The sequence below is a fragment of the Callithrix jacchus genome, chromosome 10 (genome assembly GCF_049354715.1).
Source record: "Callithrix jacchus isolate 240 chromosome 10, calJac240_pri, whole genome shotgun sequence".
NCBI classification, from domain to species: domain Eukaryota; kingdom Metazoa; phylum Chordata; class Mammalia; order Primates; family Cebidae; genus Callithrix; species Callithrix jacchus.
In genome coordinates, this window is record NC_133511.1 from 125,750,972 (window position 1) to 125,777,860 (window position 26,889).

General features: G+C 50.2%; 2 protein-coding genes across 2 annotated transcripts in view; one reads left to right on the forward strand and one right to left on the reverse strand.

Moving 5' to 3' along the window:
- Positions 1-6,345: 6,345 nt before the first annotated feature.
- On the reverse strand, positions 6,346-19,879 carry MRPL21 (mitochondrial ribosomal protein L21). Its single transcript, XM_078341659.1, has 7 exons — positions 19,750-19,879; positions 15,511-15,568; positions 12,909-12,994; positions 10,919-11,082; positions 8,440-8,492; positions 7,443-7,546; positions 6,346-6,465 (listed from the first exon to the last, which is right to left on the reverse strand). The coding sequence occupies exons 1-7, from the start codon at positions 19,847-19,849 to the stop codon at positions 6,401-6,403; spliced, it is 630 nt and encodes a 209-aa protein (XP_078197785.1). The 5' UTR covers positions 19,850-19,879; the 3' UTR covers positions 6,346-6,400.
- Positions 19,880-19,917: 38 nt separating this feature from the next.
- IGHMBP2 (immunoglobulin mu DNA binding protein 2) overlaps positions 19,918-26,889 on the forward strand; it is a 37,185-nt gene continuing 30,213 nt past the window's right edge. The window contains exons 1-4 of the mRNA XM_002755635.6: positions 19,918-20,080; positions 21,765-21,934; positions 25,043-25,235; positions 25,434-25,531. Of these exons, the coding sequence (XP_002755681.3) occupies positions 19,995-20,080; positions 21,765-21,934; positions 25,043-25,235; positions 25,434-25,531 (547 nt within the window). The 5' untranslated portion in view covers positions 19,918-19,994. The remainder of the gene's footprint in view (positions 20,081-21,764; positions 21,935-25,042; positions 25,236-25,433; positions 25,532-26,889) is intronic.

Sequence of the window (26,889 nt, forward strand, 5' to 3'; positions counted from 1 at the left end):
CCTGCCTTTGGAAGCATCTTTTTCATAGACAAGCTTCCTCCCTGCCTTTGGAAGCATCTTTTTCATAGACAAGCATCCTCCCTGCCTTTGGAAGCATCTTTTTCATAGACAAACTTCCTCCCTGCCTTTGGAAGCATCTTTTTCATAGACAAGCTTCCTCCCTGCCTTTGGAAGCATCTTTTTCATAGACAAGCATCCTCCCTGCCTTTGGAAGCATCTTTTTCATAGACAAGCTTCCTCCTCGCCTTTGGAAGCATCTTTTTCATAGACAAGCTTCCTCCTCGCCTTTGGAAGCATCTTTTTCATAGACAAGCTTCCTCCTCGCCTTTGGAAGCATCTTTTTCATAGACAAGCTTCCTCCCTGCCTTTGGAAGCATCTTTTTCATAGACAAGCTTCCTCCTCGCCTTTGGAAGCATCTTTTTCATAGACAAGCTTCCTCCCTGCCTTTGGAAGCATCTTTTTCATAGACAAGCTTCCTCCCTGCCTTTGGAAGCATCTTTTTCATAGACAAGCATCCTCCCTGCCTTTGGAAGCATCTTTTTCATAGACAAACTTCCTCCCTGCCTTTGGAAGCATCTTTTTCATAGACAAGCTTCCTCCCTGCCTTTAGAAGCATCTTTTTCATAGACAAGCATCCTCCCTGCCTTTGGAAGCATCTTTTTCATAGACAAGCTTCCTCCTCGCCTTTGGAAGCATCTTTTTCATAGACAAGCTTCCTCCCTGCCTTTGGAAGTATCTTTTTCATAGACAAGCATCCTCCCTGCCTTTGGAAGCATCTTTTTCATAGACAAACTTCCTCCCTGCCTTTGGAAGCATCTTTTTCATAGACAAGCATCCTCCCTGCCTTTGGAAGCATCTTTTTCATAGACAAGCTTCCTCCTCGCCTTTGGAAGCATCTTTTTCATAGACAAGCTTCCTCCCTGCCTTTGGAAGCATCTTTTTCATAGACAAGCTTCCTCCTCGCCTTTGGAAGCATCTTTTTCATAGACAAGCTTCTTCCCTGCCTTTGGAAGCATCTTTTTCATAGACAAGCTTCCTCCCTGCCTTTGGAAGCATCTTTTTCATAGACAAGCTTCCTCCCTGCCTTTGGAAGCATCTTTTTCATAGACAAGCATCCTCCCTGCCTGTGGAAGCATCTTTTTCATAGACAAACTTCCTCCCTGCCTTTGGAAGCATCTTTTTCATAGACAAGCTTCCTCCCTGCCTTTGGAAGCATCTTTTTCATAGACAAGCTTCCTCCCTGCCTTTGGAAGCATCTTTTTCATAGACAAGCATCCTCTCTGCCTTTGGAAGCATCTTTTTCATAGACAAGCTTCCTCCCTGCCTTTGGAAGCATCTTTTTCATAGACAAGCTTCCTCCTCGCCTTTGGAAGCATCTTTTTCATAGACAAGCTTCCTCCTCGCCTTTGGAAGCATCTTTTTCATAGACAAGCTTCCTCCCTGCCTTTGGAAGCATCTTTTTCATAGACAAGCTTCCTCCCTGCCTTTGGAAGCATCTTTTTCATAGACAAGCTTCCTCCTCGCCTTTGGAAGCATCTTTTTCATAGACAAGCTTCCTCCTCGCCTTCGGAAGCATCTTTTTCATAGACAAGCTTCCTCCCTGCCTTTGGAAGCATCTTTTTCATAGACAAGCTTCCTCCTCGCCTTTGGAAGCATCTTTTTCATAGACAAGCTTCCTCCTCGCCTTTGGAAGCATCTTTTTCATAGACAAGCTTCCTCCTCGCCTTCGGAAGCATCTTTTTCATAGACAAGCTTCCTCCTCGCCTTTGGAAGCATCTTTTTCATAGACAAGCTTCCTCCCTGCCTTTGGAAGCATCTTTTTCATAGACAAGCTTCCTCCTCGCCTTTGGAAGCATCTTTTGCATAGACAAGCATCCTCCCTGCCTTTGGAAGCATCTTTTTCATAGACAAGCTTCCTCCTCGCCTTTGGAAGCGTCTTTTTCATAGACAAGCTTCCTCCCTGCCTTTGGAAGCATCTTTTTCATAGACAAGCATCCTCCCTGCCTTTGGAAGCATCTTTTTCATAGACAAACTTCCTCCTTGCCTTTGGAAGCATCTTTTTCATAGACAGGCTTCCTCCCTGCCTTTGGAAGCATCTTTTTCATAGACAAGCTTCCTCCCTGCCTTTGGAAGCATCTTTTTCATAGACAAGCATCCTCCCTGCCTTTGGAAGCATCTTTTTCATAGACAAACTTCCTCCCTGCCTTTGGAAGCATCTTTTTCATAGACAAGCTTCCTCCCTGCCTTTGGAAGCATCTTTTTCATAGACAAGCATCCTCCCTGCCTTTGGAAGCATCTTTTTCATAGACAAGCTTCCTCCTCGCCTTTGGAAGCATCTTTTTCATAGACAAGCTTCCTCCTCGCCTTTGGAAGCATCTTTTTCATAGACAAGCTTCCTCCTCGCCTTTGGAAACATCTTTTTCATAGACAAGCTTCCTCCCTGCCTTTGGAAGCATCTTTTTCATAGACAAGCTTCCTCCTCGCCTTTGGAAGCATCTTTTTCATAGACAAGCTTCCTCCTCGCCTTTGGAAGCATCTTTTTCATAGACAAGCTTCCTCCTCGCCTTTGGAAGCATCTTTTTCATAGACAAGCTTCCTCCCTGCCTTTGGAAGCATCTTTTTCATAGACAAGCTTCCTCCTCGCCTTCGGAAGCATCTTTTTCATAGACAAGCTTCCTCCTCGCCTTCGGAAGCATCTTTTTCATAGACAAGCTTCCTCCCTGCCTTTGGAAGCATCTTTTTCATAGACAAGCTTCCTCCTCGCCTTTGGAAGCATCTTTTTCATAGACAAGCTTCCTCCTCGCCTTTGGAAGCATCTTTTTCATAGACAAGCTTCCTCCTCGCCTTTGGAAGCATCTTTTTCATAGACAAGCTTCCTCCTCGCCTTTGGAAGCATCTTTTTCATAGACAAGCTTCCTCCCTGCCTTTGGAAGCATCTTTTTCATAGACAAGCTTCCTCCTCGCCTTTGGAAGCATCTTTTTCATAGACAAGCATCCTCCCTGCCTTTGGAAGCATCTTTTTCATAGACAAGCTTCCTCCTCGCCTTTGGAAGCGTCTTTTTCATAGACAAGCTTCCTCCTCGCCTTTGGAAGCGTCTTTTTCATAGACAAGCTTCCTCCCTGCCTTTGGAAGCGTCTTTTTCATAGACAAGCTTCCTCCTCACCTTTGGAAGCATCTTTTTCATAGACAAGCTTCCTCCTCACCTTTGGAAGCATCTTTTTCATAGATAAGCTTCCTCCCTGCCTTTGGAAGCATCTTTTTCATAGACAAGCTTCCTCCCTGCCTTTGGAAGCATCTTTTTCATAGACGAGCTTCCTCCTCGCCTTTGGAAGCATCTTTTTCATAGACAAGCATCCTCCCTGCCTTTGGAAGCATCTTTTTCATAGACGAGCTTCCTCCTCGCCTTTGGAAGCATCTTTTTCATAGACAAGCATCCTCCCTGCCTTTGGAAGCATCTTTTTCATAGACGAGCTTCCTCCTCGCCTTTGGAAGCATCTTTTTCATAGACAAGCTTCCTCCCTGCCTTTGGAAGCATCTTTTTCATAGACGAGCTTTCTCCTCGCCTTTGGAAGCATCTTTTTCATAGACAAGCATCCTCCCTGCCTTTGGAAGCATCTTTTTCATAGACGAGCTTCCTCCTCGCCTTTGGAAGCATCTTTTTCATAGACAAGCTTCCTCCCTGCCTTTGGAAGCATCTTTTTCATAGACAAGCTTCCTCCTCGCCTTTGGAAGCATCTTTTTCATAGACAAGCATCCTCCCTGCCTTTGGAAGCATCTTTTTCATAGACAAGCTTCCTCCTCGCCTTTGGAAGCGTCTTTTTCATAGACAAGCTTCCTCCTCGCCTTTGGAAGCATCTTTTTCATAGACAAGCTTCCTCCCTGCCTTTGGAAGCGTCTTTTTCATAGACAAGCTTCCTCCTCACCTTTGGAAGCATCTTTTTCATAGACAAGCTTCCTCCTCACCTTTGGAAGCATCTTTTTCATAGATAAGCTTCCTCCCTGCCTTTGGAAGCATCTTTTTCATAGACAAGCTTCCTCCCTGCCTTTGGAAGCATCTTTTTCATAGACGAGCTTCCTCCTCGCCTTTGGAAGCATCTTTTTCATAGACAAGCATCCTCCCTGCCTTTGGAAGCATCTTTTTCATAGACGAGCTTCCTCCTCGCCTTTGGAAGCATCTTTTTCATAGACAAGCATCCTCCCTGCCTTTGGAAGCATCTTTTTCATAGACGAGCTTCCTCCTCGCCTTTGGAAGCATCTTTTTCATAGACAAGCTTCCTCCCTGCCTTTGGAAGCATCTTTTTCATAGACGAGCTTCCTCCTCGCCTTTGGAAGCATCTTTTTCATAGACAAGCATCCTCCCTGCCTTTGGAAGCATCTTTTTCATAGACGAGCTTCCTCCTCGCCTTTGGAAGCATCTTTTTCATAGACAAGCTTCCTCCCTGCCTTTGGAAGCATCTTTTTCATAGACGAGCTTCCTCCCTGCCTTTGGAAGCATCTTTTTCATAGACGAGCTTCCTCCTCGCCTTTGGAAGCATCTTTTTCATAGACAAGCTTCCTCCTCGCCTTTGGAAGCATCTTTTTCATAGACAAGCTTCCTCCCTGCCTTTGGAAGCATCTTTTTCATAGACAAGCTTCCTCCCTGCCTTTGGAAGCATCTTTTTCATAGACAAGCTTCCTCCTCGCCTTTGGAAGCATCTTTTTCATAGACAAGCTTCCTCCCTGCCTTTGGAAGCATCTTTTTCATAGACAAGCTTCCTCCTCGCCTTTGGAAGCATCTTTTTCATAGACAAGCTTCCTCCCTGCCTTTGGAAGCATCTTTTTCATAGACAAGCTTCCTCCCTGCCTTTGGAAGCATCTTTTTCATAGACAAGCTTCCTCCTCGCCTTTGGAAGCATCTTTTTCATAGACAAGCTTCCTCCTCGCCTTTGGAAGCATCTTTTTCATAGACAAGCTTCCTCCCTGCCTTTGGAAGCATCTTTTTCATAGACAAGCTTCCTCCTCGCCTTTGGAAGCATCTTTTTCATAGACAAGCTTCCTCCTCACCTTTGGAAGCATCTTTTTCATAGACAAGCTTCCTCCTCGCCTTTGGAAGCATCTTTTTCATAGACAAGCTTCCTCCCTGCCTTTGGAAGTATCTTTTTCATAGACAAGCTTCCTCCTCGCCTTTGGAAGCATCTTTTTCATAGACAAGCTTCCTCCCTGCCTTTGGAAGCATCTTTTTCATAGACAAGCTTCCTCCCTGCCTTTGGAAGCATCTTTTTCATAGACAAGCTTCCTCCCTGCCTTTGGAAGCATCTTCTGGGCAAACTTCTTTCTCAGGCGCTTGATCTTCGGCACTGTGAAATTCCTTCTCTTTTTCTTAAGGGTTTCTGGCACAGCAGGAACCTTCTTCTTTTCTACACCCTCCATGGTTCCAGCAGGAAAAAGAGGAAGTTCAGGCCAGTGATTCTGAAGCATCCTATAACCCGCCCATGGAACAGTGGCCACAGAACACACTGTGGGGCTGGCCGGGAGAGAACCCAGAGAGGTGGGTGAGGGGAAGGAACACTAGGCCCATGCTTCTGGAGAGGAAACTTTCAGATGGAGACAGCACAGCACGAGCTACCACACTTAGAAACTGATCCCTCCCAGCTGCGGCTGCATGAAAACTGCAAGCACACCACGGACCCCTGTCCCTCCCACCACCCCAGCTTCACTGCAAGCAACAGGGGAGCCCTGCGAGGCCTGACAATGGGTTGTCTCCAAATTCAGGCCGCCAGGGACAGGCGGGGCTGGGAGTGCTCAGTCTGCTGGGCTGGCAGGCCTGGCGCCCCCTGCTGCACGCAAAGGAGATGACAGGGGAGCTGGGCAAGCATCCATCAGGGTGCTGGGCACCCGAGGGGTTCTCTCATCTCCAGATCTCAGGGCGACTCCCCATGGGACTCCTGGGGAAAAAACTTAGCACGGTCGGATTACAGGTTTGTTTCTGTCACTTGAAGCCCTTATTTTAGAGGATGGCCCCATCTCTGTGAATGAACCAAACCAGGGCCTGGAGTCATCTGAGAGCTCCTCATCCCCACGCCCAGGCCCTTCCCTTTGCTGGTTCCTTCACCATTCTGGCTGTGGGACCCTGTCCTTCCTCACCTGGGTAGCTCCCAGCAGGCCCTGCAGCCCACCTCACTCATCCGCTGTGTGGGGTAGAGGGTTGCCAGGAATACTATTTGTCCAGCCCTGGGAGGGCCGTGCTTGTCATTCTCCAGTTCCTGTTTTCCCTGGCTCGGGGTCAGGTGCTTACAGACATGCTGCTTCAGTTAAACTATCCACAGCAGGCACGCAGGCTGTAAACCAGAACACAGAAACTGGGTCTCCTTGGCAAGCAAGCGTTTATTTCCAGACTTTTGTAAATATTAACTCAGTGATCACGACAAACACGGAGCAATCTCAATGCTGTTTATCCGGAGGACGGTCTGCGGGGTCACAACGACTGAAAGAAAAGATGTCATGGGCTTGACCACAGACTCTGTTGCCATCAGTTACAGCAGGGGCTGTGCACACAGCCCTCCCCTGCACTGTCCCCTGCCGCACATGGCCATGTTTATCTCCAGGTGTGTGTGCGCTGACTGCCTTGCTAGCCTGTTCTCTCACTCTGTCAGCAGGTGCAGAGGCTGGGACACCAGACGCCTGTGGCTCGGAGTGCTCTGTGCTGGCACCTCACCTCTCTTTTTTTTTTTTTTTTTTTTGAGACAAGAGTTTTGCTCTTGTTACCCAGGCTAGAGTGCAATGGCGTGATCTCGGCTCACCGCAACCTCCACCTCCTGGGTTCAGGCAAGTCTCCTGCCTCAGCCTCCTGAGTAGCTGGGACTACAGGCACGCGCCACTGTGCCCAGCTAAGGCACCTCACCTCTCTTCCCACACTATGTTGTGACCTCTAGAGTTCGTGGGAGGATGGCCCCACCTGACTTCCCCTGAGGCTACCTGGAAGTGTTAGTAGGTACACGAGAGGCTGCCCTACCCAGCTGACTGTAAGGTGACAGCCAGTACCAGTATTGTGGATATATGTAACTACGCCCACTGTTGGTGGTTTAGGCAACTGCAGCTGTAACGAGCTAGCAGAGGCGGAATTCTGCAGCCGCTCAGCTGTGTGGCCCTGTGCCTCACGGCGTTCTGTCTCTCAGGATGCTCACTGTGGGGACTGTCCTCGGTGTGGCCCTGCAAGGACGGCCCCAGGCCTCATGGGCTGGAACAAAGTGGGATCACGCGTGGGGGGCCAAGGAGCAGGGGAGTGGGGCTGGGCCCTCTGGGTGCCCCCTCCGAGATGAGGGTAGAAAGTGGGCAGTGGCAGCCAGAATGAGGCCTGCCTGGGCTTCCTGTCCTGAGACCCACATGCCCACACCCTCCACCCACCCGTGCCTGGAAACCTGCACCGTGCAGCAGGGCCCCTCGGTGCTTTCTTGAACTTACTTCTCTTCTTCTGGAAGTTTTTCCTTTTCCTAAATCTCATAATGATTCTTGGCCACGATTCCGTCTTTTCAATGACGGTGGCTTCTACTCGGACAAGATCTTTTCTAGAAGGAAGAAATATAAACAATGATGTACCTTTTGGATTGTTATTTTTATTATTTTTCTTCTAAAGATGAGGTTTCTCCATGATGGCCAGGCTGGTCTTGAACTCCTGACCTCAGGTGATCCACCCACCTCGGCCTCCCAAAGTGCTGGGATTACAGGCGTGAGTCTCCGCGCCCAGCTGGATTATTTTTCAAATGCTTTAGGTGGGAATTTCTAAAATGAAGTCTTACTTTCTCTTTTGTTGATTATGAAATATGCCCTCAATGTAAACATTTTGAAAACCATAAAAAAGAACCACAAAGAACAGTTCTGGAGAGTCTGTGAACAAATGTTTTTTTATTTTTTTTGAGACAGTTTTGCTCTTGTTGCCCAGGCTGGAGTGCAGTGGTGCTATCTCGGCTCACTGTAACCTCCACTGCTTGGGTTCAAGCCATTCTCCTGCCTCAGCCTCCCGAGTAGCTGGGATTATAGGTGTCCACCACCATGCCTGGCTAATTTTGTATTTTTAGTACAGACGGGGTTTCTCCATGTTGGCCAGGCTGGTCTCAAACTCCCAACCTAAGGTGATCCATCCCCCTAGGCCTCCCAAAGTGCTGGGATTATAGGTGTGAGCCACCGTGCCAGGCCCAGCCACCCCGTCCAGCCCTGTGAACAAATCTTAAGAGGACCACATCGTAATAAAATAGCAAGAGACCAATAATTTGGCCTGGATGTTCTCATGGGCCCTAAATGTCCACTATTACTAAGTATAAATGTTGTCTTTGGTGTCAACAGAGAATACGATTGCCACCCCCGACCTGGCCTAATTGCACTGTGACCACTGTGTGCATGTCCAGCCCTGGAGCCCCACACCAAAGCCCCACACCAAAGCCCCACACTTCACAGCCATTACCCGAGGAGCGGCTTGCCAAGAAGCGTGAAGTTGTCTGCCCCGACCAGCAGGACCTGAAAAAATTCAACAGGTGCGTTTAATCAGCAGCTCATGACAGCGAGTGACATAGTCGCTAATAACAGAGAGTGACGTGAGCACAATGCAGAATGAGAAAGACTGACCACGCTGTGACGTCAGTTTCATCTGGCCGCTCCTGATCTCTTTAACGTTCAACTCCTGGGGCCGTGAGCCAACCAGCGCACAGCCGTGGGGCGGCCTGAGGGAAACGCTCGAGCCCTCAGAGGCAGGAGACACACAACTTGATTACTAGATACCATGGATATGCATCTAGATAGCTGCTAGTGACCCTCATAGCAACCGTGGCTTCAAAAACCCTATCTGTCCAAGCATAACATACAGAGAAAATGCACAGTTCATCCGACCGTGTCTACTGGCGCAGCTGGCAATTCTGCTGGTATTGCGATGATTTAGGCTCAACGACCGCCAAATTCGGAAGAGCCAGGCAGCCATTCGCAATGCAGGGAAATCATGACACCAAGCGTGGCTGCAGATGAAGACATCTTTGCCTTCCCAATGCAACAGTGCTTTTTCTTTCTTTTTGAGCTGGAGTCTTGCTCTGTCACCCAGACTGGAGTGCAGTGGCGAGATCTCGGCTCACTGCAACCTCCACCTCCCAGGTTCATGCGATTCTCCTGCCTCAGCCTTCAGAGTAGCTGGAACTACAGGCTCCTGCCACCACACCTGGCTAATTTTTTTTTTTTGGTATTTTTATTAGAGACAGGGTTTTACCACGTTGGCCAGGCTGGTCTCGAACGGACCTCGGGTGATCTACCCACCTTGGCCCCCAAAGTGCTGAAATTCCAGGCATGAACCACTGTGCCCAGCCTACGGTGTTTCTATTAGATGTTGGCGATCATCGTAAATTTTACTGACTAGAAAAAATCCAATCATACTAAACTTAAATGCCTAGAGACAAAGTATGTCATGTAATGAGCTCAGCAGACCTGCGTATCAGGTAATGACAAATAATAAAATCAGTATTTTTAGAGTTAGAAAGCAGTGGGTTTCCCGTGATGAGAAACAATCTGCTTAGGAGAAGCTTTCTGGAATTTTTTGTTAAAGTGAAATGTTTCAAATAATGCAAAGGTCTACCTTCAGCGGAGGAATTTTAGAAAATCACGTATCTCGTGTGTGTGTGTGTGTGTGCGTGTGTGTGTGTGTGTGATGGAGTCTCGCTCTTGTTGCCAGGCTGGAGTGCAGTGTCGTGATCTCGGCTCACCGCATCATCCGCCTCCTGGGTTCAAGCAATTCTCCTGCATCAGCCTCGGGAGTAGCTGGGATCACAGGCGCCTGCCACCATGCCCGGCTAAGTTTTTCTATTGTTAGTAGAAACAGGGCTTCACCGTGTTGGCCAGGATGGTCTCAATCTCCTGACCTCGAGATCCACCCACTTCAGCCGCCCAAAGTGCTGGGATTACAGGCATGAGCCACTGTGCCCAGCCACAATCGTGTATCTTATACTGTGATAATTAAGCATCCCAGAAAAGTTACCTGTTGCAGAGGTAAGTATAATTTTATAAACAGAGTAGGCAAGAATCAAATAGACGCCGTCCCGCCCCCGCTCCCCCCAGCAGACAGAATTAGAGCTAAAGGCTAGAACTGCTTAGCTAAATAGACCATGCAGTTTTTTTTGAGATGGGGTCTCGCTCTGTTGCCCAGGCTGGAGTGCAGTGGGCAATCATAGCTCATTGCAGCCTCGACTTCCGAGGCTCAAGTGATCCTACTTGAGCCTCACAAAGAGCTGGGAGTAATCTGTGTGCCACCATGCCCAGCTAATTACTTGGAATTTCAGTAGAGACGAGGTATTTGAGGTCTTACTGTGTTGCCCAGGCTGGTCTGGAACTCCTGAGTTCAAGCATACTGCCTTGGCCTCCCAGTGTGGGGCGGGTCATGCCTGGCCTAGACCATGCGGTTCTCAATGGTGTGTAAGACACATGAGCACCCAGGGATATGCCCGTCAGCCAGTCTTCACTATTTAAAACAGCAGCTGCTGTCAAAGCTAATGGCAGAGAAGTGTCTTCATAGAAACTGCATTTTTCCTCATAGACCTGGGCTAGAAAGTGCACCACGTCCTTAGCTGGGATTTTTATGATCTCTGCACTCAAGCATTTTTCCATGGGAATACATTAGTAAGACGGGAAGGCAGCGCTATAGAGACATGTCTGTGCAATGCGCGGTCCCCCTTCCTCCAACAGACCTACTGGGCCAGGCGCCGCCCTCAGAGCAGCGGAGGCCTGCCCTGCCCTGGGACCCCAGCCCCGCTGTGGGCATCCCCCACAGTCCCTTCTGAGCCTCGGCTTTGTTGGCCTCCACCTGAGACTGGGGGAACCCTTGTCAGTGTGAGCTGGGGCATGGGGATTGCATATTTGGTGGCTGAGCCGCTGGTCCCTGAATGTCCAGAGAAGCTTGGTGGTCTCACCTTCTCCAGTCGAATTCTGTCTCCACACTGGAGGTCTAGATCATTTCCAATTAAGATCAGGTCTTCGGAGGTCACCTTCCACTGGTGGCTGGCAAAGTGTACCACCGCAAAGAGCCTGCCGTACTGCCCCGTGGCGATGAGCTCATTCACCTTCCTCACGACCTCTGCAGGGAAGGCGGGTGGGCAGGCAGTCACCCTCCACTGCTCCCCCATGTACTGCAGTGTGACGTGCAGCTCCTGGTGGACGTGACGCCAGCACCCGTGAGCACCTCACTGCGGGTGGCCTAGCCCTGTTCCACCTCCTGCAGGCACAAGTGTGGGCACAGGGCCAGTCTGCTGCTCCAGGAGCACTGGCACCATGGCACGTGGGGCTTTCACAGACAGACGCTCTGCAAGACTGCAGAGAACGCCCAAACCACCTCCTGCAACTTTCTCGCCTAAGCACTCGGCAGGCCTGGCTACGTTTCTACAACTCTAGGGTGGGCAAAGCCCTCTACCTCGCTCATTCCCATTCGTTATTATTATTTTTTTTTGAGACAGAGTTTCGCTCTTGTTACCCAGGCTGGAGTGCAACGGTGAGATCCCGGCTCACCGCAACCTCCGCCTCCTGGGTTCAGCCAATTCTCCTGCCTCAGACTCCTGAGTAGCTGGGGTTACAGGCACGCGCCACCATACCCAGCTAATTTTTTGTATTTTGAGTAGAGACGGGGTTTCACCATGTTGACCAGGATGGTCTCGATCTCTTGACCTTGTGATCCACCCGCCTTGGCCTCCCAAAGTGCTGGGATTACAGGTGTGAGTCACTGCACCCGGCTTCCCATTCATTATTAATGAGGAACCAGCAGGCCAGGAGTGTAAAAACCCTCAGAAGCAAAAGGAGAGGCCTTTGCCATGAGGAATCCCCCGCATCCCATCCCCACATCCCACCCCTGGGGCAGGACGGGTTCTCCCTGCATGCCTGTGCCCATAGGGGCTTCATGCTCCATTCCTGTCATCGCTGTTCTGAAACAGGTCACAGTCCCCTCTCTCCTGTACCATTTACTCTGAACAAGCATTTAATGTGCACCAACCCCTGGCCCGACTGAGGGCTGGACACACAGAAGGGACGACAGAGCGCCTGCCCCTGAAACACTGTCAACACCAGAGCGCCGGCATCAGGGGCGAAAGTCTCAGTGGACTTGTTTCACTTGCACAGTATCTGAAACAGCATTTAAAATGTTAAAAGGCCAGGCGTGGTGGCTCACGCCTGTAATCCACTTTGGGAGGCTGAGGCAGGTGGATCATGAGGTCAAGAGTTCGAGACCATCCTGGCCAACATGGTGAAACCCCGTCTCTACTAAATACAAAAAAAATTAGCCGGGCATGGTGGCGCGTGCCTGTAATCCCAGCTACTTGGGAGGCTGAGACAGGAGAATCGTTTGAACCCAGGAGGCGGAGGTTGCAGTGAGCCGAGAATGCGCCATTGCACTCCAGCCTGGGTAACAAGAGCGAAACTCCGTCTCCAAAAAAAAAAAAAAAATTGTAAGATAAAATGTAAGAAGATTCCACTCAAGAATCTTGATTTCCAGCGTTTTGGAAAGCGAGGATCATGGGTCCCTTTTGACATGTGCTTCAGGTCGACATGAGTACTGACGCCCCTCTGTGTTTCTCCAACAGCCAGGGTGGCACTCACTGGCTTCCATTAACTGTGCTGGACTGGGGAGAGCTGTCCCTGAGCCCACCAGGAGCGGGAGACGAGCGATGAAGCAGGGCCCCTGCCTCACTATGCCAGCTGCCTGCAGTGCGGCAGGTGTTCGAGGAGTAGTTAAACGAGTAACGCTTCAAACACTGACACTGACTGGCAGAAATGGACAAGAGCGCTCGCCCTGCACTGTGTCTGGGAGCACCAGAAACACGGAGCCCTCGCTCTGTGGCCTGGGGGCCACCTCTGTGGTGACGGGAGCAAGGTCTGGGTGGTGCCCTCCAGTTTCTGCTCCCAGGGAGGTCTTACCCGCATGGTGTCTGGTCTCCTCAACGGGGTCTGGCAAGACAATTTCTGGCCATGGAGGTGAACTCAGGGAGGTTTTAGGAACATATCTGTAAAACACATTCCATACACAAATGTCACACGCATTTGAAAAGGCAGCTCAAAGCCCCCAAGAAATGGCCATACACAAATGTTAGGAAGGGACCCCAGGCCACAGAAAGGCTGGCTCTTTAGGACAGGCCTCGCCCCTCTGCGGTAACCCGAGGACAGGCTCCCTGCATCCTCTTACAGCAACAGGGAGCACTGGCTCATCATTCGCTCATTAAAGCAGGAACTCTCAGCGCTCTGCTCCAAGAGCCCCCACTTGGGCACCTCTCAGTGCTGCAAGGGTGCCCATCTAAGGAAGCTGGGCTCATGGTGTCTCGGGACACACTTATCTTGGAGGCACAGGCTGAAATGCCCAGCCCTCCACTTTCCCCACAACCCGGGATACAGGGCCAGCAGCTCTCCTGCCTCGTCTGGCATCCAGTGGCCCTGGAATGGCAGCTCCAATGACCCTTTGCCACATCCTGCTCAAACAGGACCATGTTCCCTGCCCCTGCCCACCTCCAACTCCTCCCAGGTTAAGTGCCTGCTCTTCCTTCATGTCCAGATGACTGACAGGTAGAACTGACTCTGACCCCTGACAATTAGTCCTGGTGTCTAAAATTGAGCAGATGGGAAAACAAGAACCTGCTGGAAAGGGCTGTGTTGGGATTAGATGGCTACTGTTCCCAGCCGGCCCCAGCACCACCAGTGCTCTCAGTCCCAGCAGCTGTATAGCACCACGGTCCCCAGCTACCTCCCCTCCCCACCCTCAGGATGCCAGGCTTGGTGCAGGCAACACCTTTTTTTTTTTTTTTTTTGAGATGGAGTTTTGCTCTGTCGCCCAGGCTGGAGTGCAGTGGCACAGTCTTGGCTCACTGCAACCTCTGCCTCCAGGGTTCCAGCAATTCTCCTGCCTCAGCCTCCTGAGTAGCTGGGATTACAGGCAAATGCCATCATGCCTGGCTAATTTTTGTATTTTTAGTAGAGACAAGGTTTCGCCACGTTGGCCAGGCTGGTCTCAAACTCCTGGCCTCAAGTGATCCGCCCGCCTCAGCCTCCCAAAGTGCTGGGATGACAGGCGTGAGACACCGCGCCTGGTCCACAGACTTCTTCCTTTCCTGACTCTTCCCCAGCCTGCTCAGCCTCTGGCGGGTTGAGGGATATAAGAGGGGAGGAAAGAAAGGGAGGGCCTAGATTCAAAAGGAGGTGGGATCTTTCTGACTTTGCGCTGTCTGCGAAGAGGGAGGGTAGGCAGATTCCAAACCCAATTATTGAGAATTCTTTTTAAGCTTTCATTCCTGCTGCCGCTGCAAAGTAAAGTTTCACTCTTTCTGCTCCAGTGCCACGTTGGGAAGGAGAAAACTACCTGCTCCATATGCAGAACGTGCGGCCCTCACACCAAGGACCAGGTCTGTCCCTGCTGCTGGCTAGCGCGCAGGAGGGGCTCCACACACATCTGGGAGAGGAATGAATGCTTTCCCAGCGGGGAAGGGCCTGCAGCTCCTACAAACATGAACTCCCTGGTCTGTGGCTAGTCAGTGACCTGACGGACAAGGAGGAGAAGGAAGGTACTGGTCTCTACAAAACGTCTCTGACGTGCTTGATGGCTATCTCCCCAGACGGGCCCAGCCATGCTCAGTGTGAGAACACACTGGCAGGAGGTGCTAACCTCTCACACAGGACAAAGCAAGCACAACCTGGCCACATGCTAATGCACAACTTCTTCCTATGCTCAGATCTACAGCTTCTCTGAGAAGCAAGAAAGCCTCCGCACCTCCCCACTGCGGAGGAGCCCTGGAGTCCCAGCAGCAGTAAGAGCAGGAAACGTTTTGTGAGCACTTACTGTATGCCGGGCACTGTTGTAAGCGCTTTAAATGTATACACTTACATAATCCTCTCCAGCACTCGGGGAGATAGAAACAAACACAGATAGAAACAGAGGCTTCTCCTCTGGGAGAAGCCCGGCGTCCCAGGCGGTGAGAGGCAGCCGGCCTGCACCCCGGGGCTCCCCTATGGCCACTGCTCCCGTGTCTCCTACCAGTGAGTGGACTCTGTCAAATGTTTTCTGCAGCTTATAATACCTTAAAAATGATTTTCTCAAGTACAAAATATCAACACTGAACGTGCTTTTTCAAATAGTGAGTTTCTCTGAGAGACCCTGATACAACCTTCCTCATCAGAAATCTTGATTTAGGACTTCCGGCTTCTCCACAGTAAAAGGGAGCAGACACACGCGGTCTTTCTCTTTGCTTTCCTGCAGTTACGTCTTTATTTATTTTAAAGGTCTGAGAAAAATACCGTCAAAAAAGTTAAAGCCAGAAGTGGTGGTGCATGCCTGTCATCCCAGCTACTCAGGAGGCTGTGGCGGGATTACTTTAGGCCAGGAGTTCAATACCAGTCTGGGAGACATAGTGAAAATGTCTTAAAAAAAAGGAAATTTAAACATTATTGAGAACCAAAAGGTAGGAAGTTTTGATTTTAAGAAGACAGTTCTACAAATAAAGGAAAAGAGGCACCAAAACCCACATTTCGGTATTACCCTGGTGGAAATGAAGTGCTCTGCGAATTGAACCTTTGAGCAGCAGACCAAAGGGAGGCTGAGGGAAGAAGAGAGACACGGATCATTACTATTAACACCACGAATGCACACCTGCTCCTCCTGTATGCGGTGTAAACTACTGCCTGTCAAGCTGCCTAGAGGAACACCTAGGCGAGCAAAACTAAAAGAATGTCACTTACAGCTACCAGCTATGTGTGCTGGGCTCAGTTTGCCAAGCCTGAGACCAGAAGCACCCACCCATTAACTCATGCCTTCACCAAGTGCCCAGTAGGTTCAGACCCTGTTCCGTGCCCAAGTGTAGGAGCAGCCTCCAAGATAACCCTGCTGAGCCCCGCCTCCTGCTATTCTGGCCCGTCACCCGTCATCCCCCAAGGAGTGGTCTGTGTGTCCGACAGGTTGTGACAGATGTGCCAGCTCATCACTTCCGGGATTAGGTGATAACCAACTGGGCCTTCCATCTTGGATGCCCGCGCTCACTCTCTCCGATCTTAGCCTTAGGGCAGCCCCGCTGTGAGCAGCCCTACGTAGAGGTCCACGTGGTGGGGAACTGGGCCTATCGCTAACACCCACAGGAACGACCTTGCAAGTGGATTCTCCAGCTGCTGGTGCAGTGGAATCTTGAGAGAACTACAGTCCACGTGAGCTAATGAGACCGAGCCAGAACCAGCCACCTAAGCTGCTCCTGTGTTCTTGACCCTCCGAATTGGTGTGAGGTTATAAATGTTTTCAGCTGCTAAGTTTTGGGGCAATCTCTGATGTAACTGTAGTTATCGACTAGACCAGGGAACAAAGGCATTCAGCCTACTGAGAAGGGCTCAAAATAGGTGCTTCGGTGCAAAAAGCGGAGAACAGGTTTCTCAAAAATCACTTTTATTTTTCATTTATTTATTTATTTTAAAGACAGGGTTTCACCATGTTGGCCAGGCTGGTCTTGAACTCCTGACCTCAGGTGATCCGCCCACCTTAGCCTCCCAAAGTGCTGAGATTACAGGCGTGAGCCACCACGCCTGGCCAATAACCACTTTTAAAGAAATTAAGCTATACTCTACACACCATAAAAGTCACCCTTTTAAAGTTCACCCATTAGCACTGGCCCCCTGTTTGTGTCTCCTCGGCTGTCTTCTCTCCTCTCCCATTTGGGTGCCTGGGGTCCAACCCTGGGCCTTTAGCTCTCCTCCGTCCATGGCCATTCCTCTGGTGACTGCATCCACTCTGATGGATTTAAATGCCCCGGATGTGCTGGTGACTCCCAGGTTGACACCTCCAGCCAGGGCTTCTCCCCTGGACTCGCATACCCACCTCCCACTGTGTCTGATGAGCACCTCACACCTCCAGAGGCTCCTCGTTTCTCCCCATGCCTGCGTCTCTCACACTCCTCCCTCTCACGAGGGCAACTTCATCCTCCCAGTTGCTCAGGACCCAAACCTCCGTCAGTTTTGACCCTCCTTCTCTTGCACACTACTCAGCCAACCCATCGGCAACTCCTATTGGCTCTCCGTTCAAGCGATCCAGGATCTAACCACGTACATCCTGCAAGGCACCGCCTTCTCCTGCCTGGATCACTCCTAACACTCGACCCTCACTCTTACCTTCCTTTCCTGCACGGCAGCTAGAGGAATTCTGTTAACACGTAGGCCAGAAGATGTCTCCATTTTGCGGAAACTCTCCAAGAGCTTCCCATTTCCTTCAGAGAAAAAGCCAAAGTTCTCACAGCAGTGGGCAGGGTGCCCAGAAAGGCGGGGCAATGCGACCTCCTCCTGCCTCTCGCCTCTCCTCTCGGAATCTACCTCTGTGGTTCTTCCCCCGGTTAACTCTTCATCCACACTCCGCTTCCCTGCAGTTCCTGGAATGTACCAGGCTCAAGCGGGCATCCACGTCCTTGTGTGAGCTGTGCCCTCACTTCCTTCATGTTTCCATGCAAACACCATCTCAGGAGAGAAGGTCTCTTTCCTTAGGAGAGATCACCCCTTTGCCAGGTGTGGTGGTGTGACCCTGTAGTTCTAGCTACTTGGGATGCTGAGGCACGAGAATCCCTTGAACCCAGGAGGCGGAGGTTGCAGTAAGCTGAGACTGTGACACTGCACTCCAGCCTGGGCAACAGAGTGAGACTCTGCCTCAAAAAATAAAAGAAAAAAGAAAAAAAGAAAAAACTTATCCTAAGCCATCTGATGCTGCTATAGAAATATTCCAGTGATTCTGAACTCAGCATCTCTCTTGGAAGCCATCCCATTGTGAAAAACTCAGCAAGCTTCTGTACCTAATTTGCTTTTAGCTTTGGCCTTGGGTCCACAGGGAACAAACATTCTGCTTCCTCTCCCACAGTATTTCCTTTAGATCATCCTGGAGACTGTGACTCTGCACTCTTCAGGGACCCAGCTGCACACTGTTTTGGTCACTTTCTCTGTACTCACTTCGCTGTGTGTCTTCTTCTCTTAAAGCGTGAGTCTGTACTTGAACACAGCATTGGAGGGGTGGTTTCATGTAGGTAGGTAGAATGGAGTAAGTCCCACTGCTTTTGTAAAAACTTTCCCGCCTACTTAAACCCAAGTTTTATTATGGAAAATGCCAAGCATACAAAAGTAAAGAGAACTCTCATGAACGCTCTCTCAATTATCCCTTCCCAGGTTCAACAGTTACCAACTCATGGTTGATTTCGGCATCTGCATTGCTTCTTGCCCAACTCTGTGACTATTATTACTTTCTTAAATTAATACTTGCTTAATACAGACTTTATTTTCTAGGGTAGTTTTAGTTTCACACCAAAATGGAGTGGAAGGTACAGAGAGTTCCCATACGTCCCCTGCCCATGTCCCACGGCCTCCTATCAGTATGCCCCACCAGGCTGGCACACTCCTTACAATCAATGAACCTACACTGTCACATCATTGTTATCCTCAGTCCATAGTTTACATTAAGGTTCACCCTTAGTGGTGTACATTCTACGGATTTGGACAAAATTAAAATGGCATGTATCTACCATTGTATTATACGTACAGAATAGTTTCACTGCCCCCCAAATCCTCTGAGCTCCACCTATTCATTCTTTCCTCCCAAATCCCATTATCTCTCATCTATCTTTTTACTGTCTCCATAGATTTGCCTTTTCCAGAATGTCAAAGTGGGAAACATACAAGATGTAGCCTTTTCTGGTTGGCTTCTTTTACTTAGTAACATGCATGTAAGTTTCATCCATGTCTCTTCATGACTCATTTCTTTCTATTGTATGGATGTGCTCCAGTTCATGTAACCATTCATATCCTGAAGGACATCTGGGTTGCTTCCAAGTTTTGGCAATTATGGAACAATTCTTTTTTTTTGAGATGGAATTTCGCTCTCCTTACCCAGGTAGGACTGCAGTGGCGCCATCTCGGCTCACCGCAACCTCTGCCTCTTGGGTTCAAGCAGTTCTCCGGCCTCAGCCTCCCGACTAGCTGGGATTACAGGCGGGCGCCACCACGCCCAGTTAATTTTTGTATTTTTAGTAGAGACGGGGTTTCACCATGTTGACCAGGATGGTCTCGATCTCTTGACCTCGTGATCCACCTGCCTCAGCCTCCCAAAGTGCTGGGATTATAGGCGTGAGCCACCGCGCCCGGCTAGAACAATTCTTTAAATAGAGTTAGATTCAGTTTGTCTTTTTTGGGGTCATGGTGAGACATGAGATCGGGTTTAAAAGACACATAAACACTCGTACACACAAATATACACTTCATTTTCAGGCAGAGATTTACAGAGTTTTCAACCTTTTTGGAGCCTCACATCAGCCCAGCGCCTTAAATACGGCTGTTTCATTTGTTGAGCTCAGATTAGGCGAGGATATTCATCATCATTTTTCAGAGCTGCTCGCAGGCTGGGGCAATGGTTCAAGCACAGGCTTTGGAGCCGAACTGAGCTGCGCCTGAAGCACTCACTCTTCTTCCCCTTCCCCGCTGAGAGACCCTGGACAGGTTACCTAGCTCCTCTGAGCCTCAGCCTGGTCCCCCATAATATAGGGGCTATACCAAAGTTCAAGGGCTATCGTCAGAATTCAAGCTACCAACTGAAGGAATCAGAATCTGATCCTGGGTTCCCCCGCCTCCAAAACCCGTTCTATATTCATTCAGTACAAACGCGATCAACACACAAGGCACCAGGTCGGACCCCGGCACATACATGGCGAGACTGCAGGGAGCAGCGCTCGCTCCGCGTCCTCCCTTCACTCCATATCCCGGGTCTCACCCGCTCCGGGCCCAGAAGGTCTCAGGATGCTGCGGCTGCACGCGGACGCCAGCCGCCCGAAGGTGACGGTCAGGGCGGTTGCCGCCATGGCCGCCGCCATCTTCCCGCAGCTTCGGCCGGAAGCGGAAGCGACGCGAACCTCGTGCGTAACGTACGGGCCCGGTGGGGAACGCCGGTCCGTTTGTAACACCGCCCCGGCGCGGAAGCGGGATACCTGCTGCTCTGGGCCCAAGCTGACGGCGGCGATGGCCTCGGCGGCTGTGGAAAGCTTCGTGACCAAGCAGCTGGAGCTGCTGGAGCTCGAGAGAGACGCGGAGGTGGAGGAGCGAAGGTACAGGCGGCCGCCGGCGCTGCTCCCTCGCGGTCGGGCCCGCGGTGTCCTGGGCAGAGTCTCCGAGGGGCTCGGCCTCACAGCCTGGGGCGGGAATTTCGTCTCCGACTCCCGGGTCCGGGCCAGGGACCGTCCGTCCCCTGCTTGGCCACCTCCCGAGTTGTCAGTCTCGTCACCTCCCGGGCAGCGCGTTCCGTTTTGGGACCCTTAAGAAGCCCTTTCATTTCTCGACCCGAGACCCCCCCAACGCTTACACTCTGGGCTCCGGCTCGACCCCAGTTCCGCCCCCCGCGGGTTAGCAGCCCTTTCCCTTATTCATCCAGTAAACATGGTTTGCGCCCGTTCCGTGCCAGGGCCCGGCAGCGTGAGTCAGGTGCAGTGGCTGCCTCGGATGCGGCCGACTGCGGGCTGGGCCTGAGCAGAGTCCCTTGCCCTCCAGCGCCTCGAGGTCCGGCTGCGCGCTTGTGGCGGGGAACGAGCCTGGAGGAGGAACGCCCTTCCCCGGGGAGGGTCAGGGTGGCTTCAAGGAGGAGGTGGTGCCTGAAGGAAAATTGGAGTTAAGCGGTGGATGCGGGATGGGGTGGGGAGCAGTCCTGAGAGGTGTGGGGAGCCACGTGAGAGCTGGCCTTGCTTCCGAATGGGATTATTTGTCCAAAACGAACAGAGCTAACACACATATACTTTGCATGCGTTAATTCCTATACATCTCTGCCAACCCTGCAAGGTAGGTTTCTATTACTGTCATTTGCCGTCTAAGGAGATGGAGACAGAGGGGTTAAGTAACTTGCCCAGGGTGACACGCTGTAGCCCGATTTGCCATCAGGCACTCGGCTTCCAGAGTTTGCAGGCAGCCATAGGTCGGCAGCATTTGTCCGAGAGGCTTTTGATCATGGCATTGAGAGCTTTTGCAGTCACTTTATCAGAATCCCAGCTCCCAGCTCCTTCGTATATGGCTGTGTGACTTCGCAGGTTCTGTCTTGGAGCCTTACTTACTTCATCCGTGAAAGTGGGATGATTCCCACCTGACAGGTTTGCCCTGAAGGAAACGATCCCGTCAGTCCGGTGCTCAGAACCGTGCCAAGGACAGAGTCAGCCCCCGTGGCAGTGGCTCTTCCTGAGGACGCTGAGCAGACTGGCAGGGCTAACCGGGAAGGGCCAGGCTAAGGAGCCAGCCTTCTGTTCCGTGTGCGCAGGATTGGCCATCAGCGGGGTTAAGCAGCAGAGGGAGGTGAATAGATTTGCATTATTAGGAGGGTCTCTGGGTCTCCTGTATTTGATTGGACTAGGAGAGGCCAGAAATAAGGTAGTTGAGAGGCTCTTTTTAGCCCAGGTGAGCAGTGATGTGGATTTGAACCGGGGCTGTGGCAGCCAGGAAAAGAGGCAGAGAAGTCCAGGTAGAAATAGGGGGATCCTGAGAGGACTGAGTGACAGATGGGAGTAGAGCGGGGAGCACCAACAGGAGCATCTGTCTCAGGTAACTGGGAGAAGGCTTGTGGCATTAAGTGCCCTAGGGGGACGTAGAAGGAGCGGGTTTGGGAGTGGAGCAGATTCAGAGTTCCATGGGGACAGATTCAGTGCCCGTGAGTAGATCTTTATCTGTGTTTCTTTCTCTTTTACTTTTCCTGCATGGGTGGAAGTAGAAACTGGTAAAAATCCTGAAGCATCAATACCAGGTGTCTTCCAGGTCCTGGCAGGAGAGCATCTCTCTGAAAGAGCTCCAGAGCCGAGGCGTGTGTTTGCTGAAGCTGCAGGTGTCCAGCCAGCGCACAGGGCTGTACGGACGGCTGCTGGTGACCTTGGAGCCCAGGCGGTGCGGTTCTGCGGCAGCTCTCCCCAGTAACAGCTTCACTTCCGGTGTGTGCCTATTCACCCAGACAGACGCTGCACTTGACGGGCATTCAGACTGCCTTGTGCCCTCATAGAGACTGGATTACCGTGACCAGGTGGAGAGCGAAGCACTGTGGCGGAGAACTCTTAATCAGAAGTCCAACAATTGATGTGGGTTTGGGTTGTCTAGATTAGCATTGTCCAAAATGGAAGCCGTTCGCCACGCGTGGTCATCAAGCGTTTGAAGTGTGGCTTGTGACTGACGCAGATACAGAATACACAACAGATGTGGAAGATTGTGTTAAGGACAGTTGGGAATATCTCCAGTGATTGTTCTGGAATACCGATGAGACGTTGAAGTATTTTTCATATATTGGGTTAAATATGTTGTTATTATAATTTACCCATTTCTTTTAATTTTTTTTTTTTTTTTTTTTTTTTTGAGCCAGAGTCTCACTCTGTAACCAGGCTGGAGTGCAGTGGCATGATCTTGGCTCACGGCAACCTCCACCTCCTGGGTTCAAGCGATTCTCCTGCCTCAGCCTCTTGAGTAGCTGGAACTGTAGGCGTGTGCCACAATGCCCAGCTACTTTGTGTGTGTGTGTGTGTGTGTTTAGTAGAGACGGAGTTTCACCATATTGGCCAGGATGGTCTCAAACTCCTGACCTCAGGTGATCCACCCACCTCAGCCTCCCAGAGTGCTGGGATTACAGGCGTGAGCCACCGCGCCTGGCTTCTTTTACATTTTTTAATATAGCTACTAGAAAACTTAAAACTACACGTTACTGGGTGCCTGTAATCCTAGCATTTTGGGAGGCCGAGGTGGGTGGATTGCTTGAGCTCAGGAGTTCAAGAGCAGCCTGGGCAACATGGCAAAACCCCATCTCTACAAAAAATAGAATAATTTTTCTGCCAGATGTGGTGGTATGCGCCAGTAGTCCCTGCTCAACCTGAGGGGCTGAGGCAGGAGGATCACTTGAACCTGGGAATTTGAGGCTGCAGTGAGCCAAGATCATGCCACTGCACTCCAGCCTGGGGCAAAGTGAGATCCTGTCTCAAAACAAAAACAAAACAAAACAAAAACTGCATGTGGCTCTCGTTAACGTTTCTAGGTAACAGGTGGCCTTGGTCCCAGTTGTCGAATATGCAGTCTGTATCCTTCTGTATTCCCAACCCTTTCTTGTGCCAAGCATTTTTTGTCTAAGCTTGTGCCAGCCTGGTTGGAAAGGAGGGGCAGTTAGGAGAAGCTTCTTAACCACACGCCTGGGACGCTTGTGTTAGACAGCCACCGCCCTGGAAGCCTGGAGGAAGCAGCATTGCCAGGGCTGTCCTTTTTACTGTAAAAGTGTCTCTGCCTCGTTTGGTGGTGATGGAGTTTTGAATTTCATATTTTGATTTCATAGACTTTTGGCCAGCAATTAGGAATACCAGCTGGATTTGGAGAAGATGAGATGAGGGTGTTGAGAGAGGAGAGGCCAGGAGGGGAACCTGCAGGTTGGAGTCCGACCTGAGCAGAGTTGGAGAGCTTACACTTGATAGTTATGTGGCCTAGAGTTAGTTACTCACCCTCTGAAGACTGGGAACAGCAAGCAGTACCTTGTGGCTTTGCCATCAGGATGGAAAGTGTGTGCAGGCGGGTTAAAAACTGTGAAATGCAAAGGTCAAAATGTGTATTTATGGCCGGGCGCAGTGGCTCACATCTGTAATCCCAGCACTTTGGGAGGCCAAGGTGGGTGGATCATGAGTTCAAGTTATCAAGACCACCCTGGCAAACATGGTAAAATCCTACCTCTACTAAAAATACAAAAATTAGCCAGTCATAGTGGCGGGCACCTGTGGTCCCAGTTGCTTGGGCGGCTGAGGCAGGAGAATCGCTTACACCCAGGAGGTGGAGGTTGCATTGAGCTGAGATCACGCCACTGCACTCTAGCCTGGTGACTGAGCGAGACTCTGTCACAAAAAACAAGAGTGTGTATATATATTCAGTAAGTGTGGTGGAGTGCATGACCTAAGAGATGAATAATAGCCGATAAACAGGACATCAGAAGAAGTGGTGTTTATGCAGAAAAGCAGCAGGCTGAAATTTTGGTTGTTGATACGGCTGTTGATTAGATAGACTCAGGTAGAGTGGTTATCTGTTCCTTTTCTGAGGAGCAGTCTTAGGTCTCAGAAGCTCAGAGATACACATCTGAAAATGTGGGGCTCTACACAGGCAGCTCGTGGAAAGGTTGCGGAGGTATGGGATCCTCTAGCCCTGTGGCAGTCCCTGCGCACAGAGCCATCCCTCTGTCCCACGAGCTTGCCACCTATGCTTTGTCTTTATAAAGTTAGGAAACATGAGTCAAGGTACAGATGAACCTCGGTGTCTGCAAGATTTCAGACATGGGGGGTACATGGAATGTAAACAGGTGTGGGTGACCCGCGCTTTTACCTCACAGTGGATTTGTGTCAGTCCTAACTGCCTATGTTCTGAGTGACGAAAATCTGAGTCAGACTGCCTTTTTTTTTTTTTTTTTTTTGGTCCCCCTCCGCTCCCCGACTGGCTTAAGCAAGAAGGGACCACGTCAGTTGTTGTGACTAGAAGGCTGGCTTCAGGACCCAGAGGAGCATGCTAGGACTTAGTTTCTCTCCATTTCTTGGCTCTGCCCTCTTTGAAGGTGGTTTTCTTTTTCATCTGTCTTAGAATTTAAGTCTTTCACTGCTGCTCAGGCTGCACTGCAGTGACACAGTCATGGCTCACTGCAGCCACGAACTCCTGGGCACAAGTGATCCTCCTGCCTCAGCCTCCTGAGTAGCTGGGATTACAGGCACACGCCACCATACCCAGCTAATTTTTTGTATTTTTAGTAGAGACCGGGTTTCACCATGTTAACCAGGATGGTCTCGATCTCTTGACCTCGTGATCCACCTGCCTCGACCTCCCAAAGTGCTGGGATTGCAGGCGTGAGCCACCGCGCCCGGCTCAAGTCGATTTTCTCGTATGACTTAGGTATTAAATTTTTTTTTTTTCTGTTACTGATTGTGTTTACTAAAGTAACAAAGATAAACTATTTGAAGTATACTGGATTTTATTACATAAAACGATATTGAACCTTTCCCCAGTGTCTTGCGTAACTGAGTTTTTGCTTTTTGCAGGTGATATAGTAGGCCTGTACGATGCTGCTCATGAGGGCAGTCAGCTGGCCACCGGGATCCTGACCCGAGTCACCCCGAGGTCGGTCACGGTGGCCTTTGATGAGTCCCATGATTTCCAGTTAAGCTTGGATCGAGAGAATTCCTACAGACTGTTAAAACTTGCCAATGACGTCACTTACAAGCGACTGAAAAAGTAAGCAGATGTGGCGGGAAGTTGTAAGCTTCATCTTCCTTAAACGTAGCTAGCCCATTCCTCCCACGCCTGCCTCACGAAAGAGAGCAGGTCACTGTGTGCCTCTTCAGTGAGCTGGTGGCAGCACTGGGGCCGAGGCTCGGGCACTGAACTGCTGGTGTTTGCTGAGTTTCTAATTGCACTTTTCTCCCTTGGCAGAGCTCTGATTGCTCTAAAGAAGTATCATTCTGGCCCAGCCTCCTCACTCATAGAAGTGCTCTTTGGCAGATCTGCTCCCAGTCCTGCCAGTGAAATAGGTAAGAACTTTTGAGTTTTCTTTTTTGCTTGAAATCGCTGCTGAAAGTGTCGAGAACAATGTGACCGCGGGCCATTTGATAAGAGTTTGAGAAAGGGTGACCGGAAGCAGTCTGCCTGCACATCTTTGTAGAAATGTCTCTGAACGGCTTGCGTGCACTAGACTGTCCTTGTTCTCAGTCCTGATGAAGTAGCTCATTCCACTGAGGTTTTTATTTTGAATTCTTTTTTGGGCAGAGGATGGAGTCTTGCTCTGTCACCCAGAGTGGAGTGCAGAGGTGCGATCTTTGCTCACTACAACCTCCACCTCCCGGGCTCAAGTGATTCTCATGCCTCAGCCTCCCAGATAGCTGAGATTATAGGCACGCACCACTATGCCTGGCTAACTTTTGTATTTTTAGTGGAGACAGGGTTTTGCCTCGTTGGCCAGGCTGGCCTTGAACTCCATACCTCAAGTGTCTACTCACCTCGGCCTCCCAAAATGTTGGGATTATAGGTGTGAGCTACCACGCTTGGCCTCCATTGAGTTTTAAAATAATGTTTTTTAAAAATATATACAAATCTTTTATTTTGAAATGTAAAGATACTCTTTTAGCTTAGTACTTTGTGAAAATAGAGGAGAGCTGATCATTTTTTATGCTTCATAGCAACTTTAGGTGGAAAAAAATTCTTTTTTGTTGTTGTTAGGGACCCTGGAATGGCTTGGTTATGGCACAGGAACATGGGGTTCGATGGCCTGTTACTAGCTGCACACCTGCCTGTCTTCCATGTTGGCTTCAGTCTCACCAGTCAGGCTCAGCAAGCACCCTTTGCTTATGAGCTGCTCCTCATCTGACAGGCGTCTCTGTGTGGTGGGCACCATGGAGCGAATGCCGTGGCTGCAGGGCTGAGCACAACAGCACCTGCTCTTAAGAGCACAGCAGAAGAAGCAGGTCTTTAGTCTTGGTCGTGGAAGATTCAGAACAGAAACATGATCCTAGAATTTGTTAGTCATTTTTTTTTTAAATCATTTGTCTTTATGATTTTATGGGTACTTAAAAGAGGGACAATATGGTAGAAACAAGTATGCTCCAGGAATCATTTCGTTCATTCCTGTTACTGTAGAGCGGGGGTTGGCAAACTTTTCCCATAAAGGGGCGGATTTCGAATGTGTAGACTTTATGGTCCATGTCGTAGCAGCGGGCAGCTGTAGACGGTACATAAACGAACAGGCACGGCTGCGCTCCAGTGAAACTGACCGAAACAGGTGGCACACTGGATGTGGCCCACACTTTGCTGATTCCTGTTCAAGGGGAAGCCTTTTGAAAATAAAGCAGACTGACTTGTGTGTCGATTGATTACCCCTGGGGAGGCCCAGCGT

What these genes read in the sequence shown, in the direction of transcription:
- MRPL21 (XM_078341659.1), bottom strand. Translation starts at nt 19,849, where the DNA reads ATGGCGGCGGCCATGGCGGCAACCGCCCTGACCGTCACCTTCGGGCGG. An exon ending in ACCTTCTGGGCCCGGAGCGG is followed by an intron (nt 15,569 to 19,749) that starts GTGAGACCCGGG and finishes TTCTTCCCTCAG; the next exon opens with CCTCCCTTTGGTCTGCTGCT. An exon ending in AAACTTCCAGAAGAAGAGAA is followed by an intron (nt 6,466 to 7,442) that starts GTAAGTTCAAGA and finishes CTTTTCTTTCAG; the next exon opens with TCGTTGTGACCCCGCAGACC.